At 46.0% G+C, this 13,439-nt stretch overlaps 1 protein-coding gene across 4 annotated transcripts in view; it reads right to left on the minus strand.

The window, feature by feature from the left end:
• Nucleotides 1-13,439, minus strand: part of STAB1 (stabilin 1) — a 474,288-nt gene that overhangs the window by 293,258 nt on the left and 167,591 nt on the right. For all 4 annotated transcript variants that reach the window (XR_012788655.1, XM_075575004.1, XM_075575003.1 and 1 more), the window contains exon 16: nucleotides 5,993-6,046. Coding sequence is in view for 3 of the 4 variants with exons in the window: in XM_075575004.1 (XP_075431119.1) it covers nucleotides 5,993-6,046 (54 nt within the window). In the remaining variant the exon portion in view is untranslated. The remainder of the gene's footprint in view (nucleotides 1-5,992; nucleotides 6,047-13,439) is intronic.

Raw genomic sequence — 13,439 nt, forward strand, 5'->3', positions numbered from 1 at the left:
TATCTATATCCTTCTATTACTTTAGGTGGAAGTCTGCTGACAGTTACATAGAGCTAAGAATTTGTTAATTTGGTCATTTCTCCACATGTGATTGTGAAGAGAGGTTTCCAATAAAAAATATACATTATGTTATGTTTTGTATCGTTTAAATATTATGTTTTATTTCTGTATTGATGTACAGTATGATTTGCGATACGGTCACTTGTATGTTCTACAAGGAAAATACAGTATATTTACTCACTAAGGTCCAGATCCACAGAGCTCCATTTATTACTTGACAATGCGCTAATAACGAAATCATTAAGTGCTAACGGAGATCTTCAAAGCTCCACAAATTTGCGTTAACTATAGCGGGCGTTACTGTTAATTATTTGGAAAACAGAAGCCCTCCTAATAACGCTGGTCCATAGAGCTTTGTTGTAGTTAATGCAAGGATTTCACTTTATTTAGGTTAGCTAAACCTGGTATAACTCACATCCTTACACGTTACTTATTTAGCACGAGTACCCGTTGTTAACAGATAGTTTCCTACACATTGACATCAACATATCGCAACACGGAAGTCTACAGAAAAAGGGAATTGCAACATGGAACAGCATTATCTCTAAACGTGGACCTTATGGACAAACAGGCCTCTGCTACCGCTCCAGTCAAAATAAGGGTCTGTGTGATCAAATTTTGTGAGGCAGAAATATATGTTACTGGTCATTAGTATTGTGAACCATTATGGCAAACTCGTTTGGAGAGCTTGCATATAAGAACCAGCTTCTGAGAAAACCAGCATATACAGGTGCGCCGACAAGTATTCTAAAACTTGCCTTGGAAACTCTGGGGCTATCACCAACAAAACCCAGGTACATGCTGGGTACATGCTGGGTACATGCTGCAACATTTCAGTGACATTTCTGCAGACAGACTAATGGTCCATTGGACTAACACAGCGTGGGTTCTTTCAGTCCCATTCAAACTGAATGGGACTGCCAGGGACCCCTGCTGTGATAATCCGACGGGCCATTAGTCTTTCTGCAGAAATGTCACTGAAATGTTGCAGCATGTACCCAGCATGTACCCAGCATGTACCTGGGTCTTGTTGGTGATAGACGCCGGCAAGTTTTAGAATACGCGTTGGCACACCTGTAGGCTCAAACAGTTGAAGACATCAACGAAGTGGGTAAATATGTGATGAATATTCAACACTGGATGTCATTACTTACCTGCTTTTCCTTGTTCAAAATCTCTTGTTTACATTTAAATATATGCTTTTATATATATATATCCTTATTTATAATTATTATACATTTGAATTGAAATTGTATTTTTTTTCTTGTATTTTGAATACCCAACATTATTTGATGTATTTATGGATATGTTTGTATATTCATACTATATGCAGCTCTATGTGTTCATTGGTCTGCACATATATATTTTTTTCTCCCTTTTCTGTAAAGTCACCCTTTTTAGGATTATTTTTCATTTATTTTTGGAGCTTGAATTTTTTAGATAGTCCCCACTTCAGTGGCTCGCTCGACCCTATACATACGAGCACTAATTGAATTGATTGATCTTCCCTGAGGAAGTCGTATTCTATGATGAAACGGATTGGGTGACGTCAGTACATGCAGTATGCAACACGGAGAAGGAGTTTGTTTGGCTCTGAGGACATGCGGAGAAACGAAGGAACATTACACACTTCCCTTATTTTATGGCTGCTTATCCAGGTGCAACAGCTTCTTCTATACACGTGCATTTCTGAATGTATGTATGATTTGTACCATTACTGTAATTTCTTTGAGGGTATTATATTATCTCTCAAATAAAAGTTAAGCCCATTTTGGTTACCTCTGATCCATGTATAAGGGTCGAAGAGAGTTAGCTCTTGGGCCCAGTAACATTGTACTGTTTCAATGTATCAATTGCAATAAAATTATTTTATGTGTTCTTCCCTTTCCGGGCAAGCCAACGAGCAGGGATTGCTAGGGGATGAGTTTCAAAGGTTTTTTTTTTTGCAGAGTAATTGTTGTCAGAATGTGCCTACGTAGTTGGGGTCTGGAGTTGTCAGTTCCCCTATAAATGTACCCAGGAACCATGCCCGATTCTCAGATGCATGTAGGCACATTGTCCCGGCAATATCTCCCAATGAAAACGCAAGCGCGACTCACCACTAGGGTACCCTGCTTCAGCATAGCCCAGAAAGGTGAATGGGGCACAGGGATGAACAAGTGTCCCTGTAGCTGAGGGGATCCCTAGGTTAAGGGTGGTACCCCAGCTAGTGCCCAGGTGACCCAGAACCTGTATTGGGTTTGTGGATGCCCCAACTGTATATAAGGTTGAGGGGGGACTCTCAGAGTCCAGACTAAGTTCAAAAAGCAAGACTGTGGGGAATAAAGCAGGTAGAAATAAACTACAACACTTTTACTATTCTGTGCCCCATACCCAGAGACTTAGGAGAATATTAAAACCATACTTTATTAAAGTACTGTAATGACTTGTAAAGTACTGTAATGTATTGTAAAGTAATGTGCGTGGGACTTTCGGAACTGATGCCCAAACAGGCTGCCCGGGTTAACCCATAGGCACCGGTAAGTCTGCTGGACATCAGAGTTCTAAGCAGTCAGAGGATGCCAGAGGTGTCATAAGCAAATGGGCAGTGGGGAAGGGCTCAAGTACCCAGGTCCGGAGTACAATGTCAGTCACCCGGGCTGCCATTTGCTCTGCAAGACCTAGTGGAGCCTGCCCCAGCGGGTGGCATTGAGATAGCCAGGGCTGGAGGTAGCAAACTTGCGCATGTCCCTTGGCAATTTCAGATTTGCTGCTGACCCGGCTTTTCTAGCCAGCGTGGCTCTGATTGGCTGCTTGGAAAGTTCCCAAGCGCTGATTGGTTGCTGAGTTTTGTGAATGAAACTCAGAATACTATAAAGATATGTGAGCCAATTAAATTGTAGATCTCCAGGAGTAAGAGCGCGGGCTGGCTTTTCAAAGTTGCTCTTGCGCGAATAGCAGAGCAAACCAGCTTCGATTTCAAGCCAGAAAAGCCTGCCTACCAGAGATTAAGTCCCGATTTCTGCGGCCAAGTTCTCAATATCAAACGCAGCGGACATGGCTGGGATTTGATGCGATTTGGGATATCTCGCGGTCAAGAAAGTCCAAGTTCTCAGAAGAGAAGGGAGGGGTAGCATGTGGAACTTCACGTTGATTTGGGAACCAGGAGATTCCGGGCTAAGTCCCGGTCTGGGTAAAACACTTATGTAGAGTTCCCTGCACCTAGGAAAGTCTAGTTTTTGACCCCAGGCACCCAGTAAGGGTGTCTTTTTGTCTGTATTTTGTTTTCCACTGTGTGTAAGCGAGTTTGTGCAAATAAACTTCAATTTATTTCATTATCTTGTTTTGCTCAGTGAATGATCCTGGTTAAAAAGGTGTAAATAGCTTTGTCTCCCATGACAACAGGTTTCTCTTTGCTTAGACTTCCCCTCACATGGTTGCCATACTGACTGGTGGGTCCAGTAGCCAGAGCCGATGTAATACCCATGATGACAGCATGATGCTGTGACATCAGACATGGTAATGGCGGCCTCTGTGATTCATATTTACTTAGAAGGTATTTATATAGGGTTCTGAATCATATAAGGTAGAGTCTTGATAATGGGCTGTTTGACCCAAACATCTCCTTTTGTTTGTGTGTGCAAGCTTCAGTAAGGTTGTCACTATGTATTTTTTGGGTATGCTTTTCATGTATGCTTGGTGGTATGCTTTGCATATATTTTTGGGGGTATGCTTTGCATATATTTTTGGGGGTATGCATTGCATGTATTTTTGGGAGTATGCGTTGCACGTATTTGGGGGGTATACTTTGTATGCATTTTTTAGGGGTAGGCTATGCATGTATTCTTAGGTGTATGCTTTGCATTTATCTTTTGCGGTATGCATTGCACGTATTTTTTGGGGTATGCGTTGCATGTATTGTTGGGGGCATGCTTTATATGTATTTTGAGGGTATGCGGTGCATGTATTGTTGGAGGTATGTTTGCATGTATTTTGGGGGTATGTATTGCATGTATGTTTGGGTGCATGCTGTGCATGTATTGTTGGGGCTATGCGTTGCATGTATTTTTGCATTTTTCAAATAGCATGGTGTTAACTTTTACCATTACTTCTCTTGGCGACTAGAGATACTTTGACTTGTATTGTATTATATTGTATGTCTTTATTTATATAGCGCCATTAATGTACATAGCGCTTCACAGTAGTAATACATGTGGTAATCAAATCATTAACAGATAATATAAATAACAGGTCATGGGAATAAGTGCTTCAGACATAAAAGTAACATTAAGGAAGAGGAGTCCCTGCTCCGAGGAGCTTACAGTCTAATTGTTAGGTAGGGAGAACGTACAGAGACAGTAGGAGGGAGTTCTGGTAAGTACGTCTGCAGGGGGCCAAGCTTTATGTATCATGTGTTCAGAATATCCACAGTGCTATTCATATGCTTTTTTAAGCAAGTGTGTCTTAAGGTGGGTCTTAAAAGTGGATAGAGAGGGTGCTAGTCGGGTACTGAGGGGAAGGGCATTCCAGAGGTGTGGGGCAGTCAGTGAAAAAGGTTTAAGGCGGGAGAGGGCTTTAGATACAAAGGGGGTAGAAAGAAGACTTCCTTGAGGAGAACACAAGAGTCTGGATGGTGCATAACGAGAAATTAGGGCTGAGATGTAAGGAGGGGCAGAAGAGTGTAAAGCTTTAAAAGTGAGGAGAAGAATGGAGTGTGAGATGCGGGATTTGATCGGAGGCCAGGAGAGGGATTTCATGAGGGGAGATGCTGAGACAGATCTAGGAAAGAGTAGAGTGATTCTGGCAGCAGCGTTTAGGATAGATTGTAGGGGAGACAGGTGAGAGGCAGGAAGTCCGGACAGCAGGAGGTTACAGTAATCAAGACGGGAGAGAATGAGGGCCTGAGTCAGAGTTTTAGCAGTCGAGCAACAGAGGAAAGGGCGTATCTTTGTTATATTGTGGAGGAAAAAGCAACTTCATCATATAGTTTGTATACAGTATGTATTATAAAGCCCAGTTGGAAGGAAATGTTATTTGCAATACATTCCAAAGAAAACAAATGAGTTAAGCATTTTCTTTTAGCATGGTTATATTTGTTAAAGGAAGTCAATTGGTTATACTATACAATGTTGTTTTTCTGTCCAGAAACATAGGATTGCACCTTTATTGCAATTACTGTGGTGTACTATAGCAAACCATGCAAACAATTTTACTATACGTACTGTGACATAGTCCCAGCATAGTGGGCAGCTTTCTGTCTGATTTATAGAAGTGATTGCAGACAGAGTGTGGATGTGATCCGCCCCACAGATTAACAGTCTCTAAGGCTGGTGGATAGGAAATCCATATCAGACTTTACAAGGGTTCTGGTTTCCCTCACCTGCTCTCCTAATTGAGTAACGGGAATATAGAGCAGTTAGTTTGGCTGTTTAACTCTCTCTTAGAGCCTGGAGGCTGGGAGGACAGCGCTCCCCAGGATCCAGTTCAGGGTAGATGGCCCCCCCACATGTTGCAGCAACTGAGGATCTATTGGGACGCTGTCCCCATCTGACAGTTAAGGAGTCAATATTATCTCTGTGTGTTATTTAAAGTTGGTAACTGGCTTAGCCAGACAATATTGCAGATAGGGATATGCATGTGAGTTAGACTCCTGACAGGAGAAGATACTTCCTTTTATAATTTCTTTTGTTCTTAAAGTGATTGTGTTTAAAATGTTTAGTGTCAGTAATGGAGAAATAAACAACTGAAGGTTGAGGCCTGAGTGCCCCTTGTGTGTATACACATGTTTGTCCCCATTTTCTACAAATTAAACACTAGAAGACTGTCGCGAAGAGCCTGGGCAAACGGCAGCGCTACATAAAGGGAGCGGTTTGTAACAGTACGTAAATCGACGCAGTATTAGAAACGCAGGTTATGTAAATATCATAGCACTATATTTAAAAGAGACACTTACTGCTGCCATGGAGTAGATATGGTACTTTACCAATTCCAACAGTTTGTGTTTAGCCTAAAAATAGAAAGATTACATAAAAATAAATAAAAGATGTCTGTTTTAATCACTGAATATTGTACATAGATTTTTCTTGTCCTCTGCTGGATCACAATAATAGGACAAAGGAGAATAAGCGCAACATGAAGCATGGCTATCACAAAATAATAACAATTTTCGTGTGTGATAGCTAAGCTTCATGTTTGAAGCAATTTGTGCTGTTATTTTATTTAACACTAGCTGATATACCCGCGTTGCCCGGGAGTTAATTTTCCCGCTCCCCCTCTGTCTCCGCTCCCCTCCCCCGTTCCCAGCTCGATTTCCTCCTCTCCCCATTCCCAGCTCGGTCCCCCCCCCCCCGTAAAGCTCAATTCCCCTCTGAGACACCTCAAATCACTGTTCCCCTCCTGCAACGGACAGCACTCTCACCCCCCTACACTTCATAGCACTCTCCGCCCCTTCACCCCACATGACTCTTCACCCCTGCACCCCACAACACTCCCCCCCCTGCAGGCCTCATCACTCTCCCCCCCCCCTGCGGGCCTCATCACTCTCCCCCCCCTGCGGGCCTTATTACTCTCCGCCCCTGCGGGCCTCATTACCCTCCCCCTGTTGCGGGCCTCATTACCCTCCCCCCATTGCGGGCCTCATTACTCTCCCCCCATTGCGGGCCTCATTACTCTCCCCCCCCCCCTGCGGGCCTCATCACTCTCCCCCCCCCTGCGGGCCTTATTACTCACCCCCCCCTGCGGGCCTCATTACTTTCCCCCCTCATCATTCTCCCCCCTGTCCCCGGTGCTTGTTACCCCCCCTGTCCCTGGCAGTGTTTCGCCCCCCCCATCCCCTGTGCCTGTATCCCCCCTCTCCCCGGCGCTGGGTCACCCTGTCCCCGGCGCTCCTTTCCCCACCCCCAGTGCTCCCCTCGGTCCCCGAGGGGACGTGTGGTGAGGAGGAAAAGCGTCGGGCGCTCCTTCCCCCCCCCCCTCCCTGGCGCTCCCGGTGGTCCCTGCTGAGGCGAGAGGCAGCGGCGTGGGTGGTGTGCAGCGTGTGAGGCAGTGGGGGAGGGGGCGGGTGGAGGTGAGGAGCTGCGGGCCGGTGCTGTGTGTCAGGCGGCAGCTGGGTGTAGCGTGTGAGGCAGGGGGTGGGTGGGGCAGGTTGGAGGTGAGGAGCTGCGTGGGTGCTGTGTGACAGGCGGCGGGGTGGGTGGAGGTGAGGAGCGGCGGATGGAGGGTGTGAGCGGCGGGTGGGGTGGATGGTACCTGGCGGGTCCCGCTAGGGTGGGTTTATTGTGTGTTTAGGGAGTTAGCTGCACAGCGTTTGTCTCTCGGTCAGAGGGGCACGCGGTGTGAGGAGGCTGAGGGTGAGGGTGTGTGTAGCCTTATTGTTTGTGACATCACCCCACCCCGCAGGCCAATGAGAGCATCAGCCACCACCAACCAATCAGTAACAACCCACAGACAAACAATTTTTCACATATATATATATATATATGTGAAAAATTGTTTGTCTGTGGGTTGTTACTGATTGGTTGGTGGTGGCTGATGCTCTCATTGGCCTGCGGGGTGGGGTGATGTCACAAACAATAAGGCTACACACACCCTCACCCTCAGCCTCCTCACACTAGCTGAGATACCGGCGTTGTCCGGGATTAAAATTTCCCTCTCCCTCCTCTCTCCACTCCCCCCATTTCTTTCTCCACTCCCCCTCTCTCTCTGCTCCCCGCCCCCCCTGCTCTGCTCCGGTAGTTGTTGCCCCCCCCCTGAGCAGCTCTGGTCCCCTGCTGCGCAGCTCTGCCCCCCCTGCGCAGCACACACTGTCACACACACACACACTGTCACACACACACACACTGTCACACACACACACACACACACACACACACACACACACACACACACACACACACACACACACACACACACACACACACACACACACACACACACACACACACACACACACACACACACACACACACACAGTGTCACACACACACACAGTGTCACACACACACACACACACACACACACACACACACACACACACACACACACACACACACACACACACACACACACACACACACACACACACACACACACACACACACAGTGTCACACACACACACACACACACACACACACACACACACACACACACACACACACACACACACACACACACACACACACACACACACACACACACACACACACACACACACAGTGTCACACACACACAGTGACACACACACACAGTGACACACACACACACACACACACACACACACACACACACACACACACACACACACACACACACACAGTGTCACACACACACACACACACACACACACACACACACACACACACACACACACACACACACACACACACACACACACACACACACACACACACACACACACACACACACACACACTTTCACACACACACACACACACACACACACACAGTGTCACACACACACAGTGTCACACACACACAGTGTCACACACACACACACACACACACACACACACACACACACACACACACACACACACACTGTCACACACACACACACTGTCACACACACACACACAACTGGCGCATACACACACACACACACACACACACACACACAACTGGCGCACACACACACACACACACACACACACAGTCAGTTGGAGTCCCTTGCCTGTGCTGTCTCTTGCTCCCTCCAGTCTGTAAGGGGGGGCTCTCCCCATGGGGTTAAATGCAGCCAGCTCTGGTGTGAGTGCACATTCCTCAGGTTTTGGCCTTCCTGGCTCTGTGGCTCTGTGGCTACTGTGAGTATTGGGGAGCATTGGGGGACGGGAGGAGCGTGTGTTACTGGCTGGTGTGGCTGTGAATGTGCTCCTCAGAACGCGCTCTGCGGAGTGACACTGACGCTTCCTGCTCACTGCTCACTCGCTAGAGGTGTCGCGGGGAGAGGAGAGGGAGCTGGCAGAGCTACCGCTGAGAGGCAAATGGTGTTTCCTGGCGGGGGGCAGGGTGGGGGGAGCGCCCTCGGCGGGGGTTGGGAGCCAGAGTGGAGCTGAGGGGGAAGGTAGCAGGGAGGTGAGCTGCGGGTGAGGGGGGTTGATGGGGGGGAGGGAGCCGGCGGTGCGGGATGCGGGGTGAGGAGGAGAAGAGGAGAGTGGCCGGATGGTTGTGTGTGTCCCACCCCCCCCAGCTGTGTCGGCCATGGGTGAGAGTGTGGCAGTTGGTTGAGGTCATAGAAGCACGCAGGCCAATGAGAGGCATGCGGGGGCGGGGCCGGGCCACGGACCAATTTGATTGGCCAGAGGGTGAGTGACAGACCAACGGGACAATCAGATTGGCCATACACAAAGCAAATATACAATGTTTTCTGCAAACAAACAACGTTTTCATTTTTATAGATATAGATATACAGTGTATATACATTACATTACTAGCCACTTGGGTAGCCAAAGAGGGTAGGTAGTGTAGCTTTATAAATATTTGATGCCTGTGGTGTACATTGGCAGCCACAAGTATCAAAGGGTTAATGTAATTTCTACCATAGGGTTATGCAATAATTTATATTACATAACCCTATGGTAGGAATATTACATTACCTTCCCCATGATTGCATTATTATCGGTTACGTTAATTACTGCATCGCATCTAATCTAAAAGTAAAAACCCAGGAAAATATTACCGTAATATTGCTGACTTAGGTCATCAAATAGTGTTAATATGACCCAGTATTTTTTTCCTGGGTGCAATATTAACTCAGTTTTGGCAGATCAAGGCCTATTTGTGATATGGATAAACACTATTTAGTGAGTATGGCATAATGACTGTTAGGATTTTCCAGCTTGGAGTTGCATTTCTTCAGTTGCATCATCTTGATGAACTAAAAATTTGTGATTTGGGCTGATTTACAATGCAATTCTCAGAACATTCACAGTAGTATATATTTATTTATGAGACTCCACAAATTGATGAAACACTGACTCTAAAATATTGTATTGATTTGATTTTAACGAAATATGAGATGAAGAGAAAAAAAGTAAAGTGAATCTCCTCATCTAAGGAATGTGTATTTTTTTAAGTTATAAGGGCTTATTTTGTAAACTGCATCAACTCTGTACCGTGGGATCTGCACGGAAAGCCTCCTTGGAGGCTCTCACTGTCTAGCTTTTATCTCCTTTCCCTGTCCATGTAGTGGTCATTTATCGCCCACCTACCTCTACTCATCCCCCTTCTATCTTTCTCTCTCACTTTGAATTCTAACTCTCTTTCTTTCTCTCTTCTCCCCTGTTCTTCTCCTTGGGGACTTCAACTGCCACATTGACCCCTCTCTCCCATGGGCTTCCGCTTTCTCTCTCTAACCTCTTATTTTGGATTTCAACAGTGGACTGTAGCCAGCACCCACAAGGATGGCCACTACCTAGATCTGCTTTTCACTAAAAACGTTTCTCTCTCTGACTTCTCCATTTCCCCTTTTCCTCTCTCTGACCATCATCTAATCTCATTTTCTCTCTCTCACGTCGTTTCTGCGCTGTATTAACCTACCAGCTTTTGATTCCATTTTACTTCGTCCCTCTCCTCTCGGTTCTGCTCCAGACCCTGACAACCTGGTCAGGAACTACAACTCTGCCCTATCCTCCTCTTTTGAGCTACATGCCCCGCTTTCTCTCTGCTGTTCTCACCCTTCTATCCCCAGACCCTGGCTAAACCTCCACACGTGCATGCTGCATTCCTGCACTCGTTCCTCTGAACGCCCCTGGAGGAAATCTCACACTCCTGCAGACTTCCTTCACTACAAATTTATGCTATCCTGTTTCAACTCTGCCCTCTCTCAAGCTAAACAAACCTACTTTTCTTCACTAATCAGCACGCACAAGTCTAATCCATGCCGGCTCTTCTCTGTCTTTGACTCCCTACTCAGACCACCCTCTGCTGCCTGTTCTTCTTCCATCTCCCCTCAGGACTTTGCTGACTATTTCAAGTAAAATGTGGAATCCATATGTCACAATATCCCCTCTCTATCCCCCTCCCATCCTACACCTCTTCCTAACTCTCCTCCTGCATTCCTTGACTCTTTCTCCGCTGTCACAGAGTAGGATGTGTCATTGTATTGTATGTCTTTATTTATATAGCGCCATTAATTTACATAGCGCTTCACAGTAGTAATACATGTGGTAATCAAATAAATAACAGATAATATAAATAACAGATCATGGGAACAAGTGCTTCAGACATAAAACTAACATTAAGGAAGAGGAGTCCCTGCTCCGAGGAGCTTACAGTCTAATTGTTAGGTAGGGAGAACGTACAGAGACAGTAGGAGGGAGTTCTGGTAAGTGCGTCTGCAGGGGTCAAACTTTATGTATCATGTGTTCAGAATATCCACAGTGTTATTCATATGCTGCTTTAAGCAAGTGTGTCTTAAGGTGGGTCTTGCTGATTTCCTCTTCTCCCTCTACCTCCTGCCCTCTTGACCCCATTCCCTCCCATCCCCTAAAACTTCTTGCTCCTACTATAATTCCTACACTCACATACATTTTTAACTCTTCCCTCTACTCTGGTACCATTCCCTCTTCCTTCAAACATGCAACAGTTATACCATAACTCAAAGACAGCAAGCTTGACCCTACCTGTCTAACTATTGGCCTGTCTCCCTCCTGCCTTATACGCTTGCTCTATTTTCTCAATACCTATTCTCTCCTAGACCCTCTACAATCTGGCTTCCGCACTGCTCACTCCACTGAAACAGCCCTCACTAAAATAACTAAGGACCTCTATGCTGCCAAAGATAGAGGTCATTAGACTCTGCTCATATTACTCAACCTCTCTGCAGCATTTGATACTGTGGACCACCCTCTTCACCTTCTCCATACTCTTGGCATTAGTAACAAAGCTCTATCCTGGATCTCCTCTTACCTTTCCCATCGTACTTTCAGTGTCTCTTTTGCCAACACCTCCTCCTCTATCGATCTCTCTGGGGGATATCCCAGGGCTCTGTCCTGGGACCTCCTCTCTTTTTACACACTCTCTCTAGGTGACATAATCACATCTCTTGGGTTCAAATATCATCTCAATGATGATGACACACAAACTTACTTTTCTACCCCTGACCTTACACCTGCTGTACAGACTAAAGTTTCTGAATGTCTCTCTGCTATATCATCCTGGATGGCCCTCCACCGACTTAAACTTAACATGGCAAAAACAGAGTTCCTTATACTTTCTCCAAAACCTGGCCCTGCTACCTCCTTCCACATTACTGTTGGAAATACTATCATTCATCCAGTAGCCCCCTGTCTAGGGGTCACACTCGGCTCCTCTCTCACATTCTCTTCTCACAAGGCTAAAACGTGTCGTTTTTTCCTCCTCAATATTACCAAGATACCCCCTTTCCTCTGTTGCTCGACTGCAAAAACTCTGACACAGACCCTCATTCTCTCCTGTCTCGACTACTGTAACCTCCTGCTCTCTGGCCTTCCTGCCTCTCACCTGCCTCCCATACAATCTATCCTAAATGCTCCTGCCAGAATGACGCTATTCTTTCCTAAATGTATCTCAGCATCTCCCCTGCTGAAATCCCTCTCGTGGCTTCCTATCAAATCCGGAATCTCACACTCAATTCCACTCTTCACTTTTAAATCTTTACACTCTTCTGCTCCTCCATACATCTCAGCCCTAATTTCTCGTTATACACCATCCCGTCTCTTGCGTTCTGCTCGTAGATGTTGTCTCTCTAAAGCCCTCTCCTGCCTTAAACCTTTCTCACTGACTGCCCCTCACCTCTGGAATGCCCTTCCCCTCAATATCTAACTAGCACCCTCTCTATCCACCTTTATGACCCACCGCAAAACACACCTGCTTAAGGAAGCATACGAGTAGCTCCATGGCTGATAATTAACACCGCATATATAAACTCTGGCGCTTTGCAGACGCACTTACCAGAACGCCCTTCTACTGTCTCTGCACGTTCTTCTTACCAACCAATTAGATTCTAAGCTCTTTGGCGCAGGGACTCCTTTTCCTTAATGTTACTTTTATGTCTGAAGTACTTCTCCCCTTTATGTGTTATGTATATTATTTGTTATTTATATGATAGTCACGTAAATTACTGCAGTGAAGCGCTATGTACATTAATGGCGCTATACAAATAAAGACATACATACAATGGGTCTGTCCATGCAGATCGCATGGTATAGCTCTAATGGAGCTTACAGAATAAGCCCCATAATTAGAAAGTTCAATTGAAAATTGAAGCAATAAGATAAGCATACTTATCATTTACCAAATCCCAGTGCTCCGCTCCCTGCAGATGGATATGACCCTATTGTGAAACAACCCTCTTCTCACCGTCTCCCATGTGATGTTTACACCTCACCAGAAGACTGGTGGAC

The sequence above is a fragment of the Ascaphus truei genome, chromosome 17 (genome assembly GCF_040206685.1).
Source record: "Ascaphus truei isolate aAscTru1 chromosome 17, aAscTru1.hap1, whole genome shotgun sequence".
Taxonomy (NCBI): domain Eukaryota; kingdom Metazoa; phylum Chordata; class Amphibia; order Anura; family Ascaphidae; genus Ascaphus; species Ascaphus truei.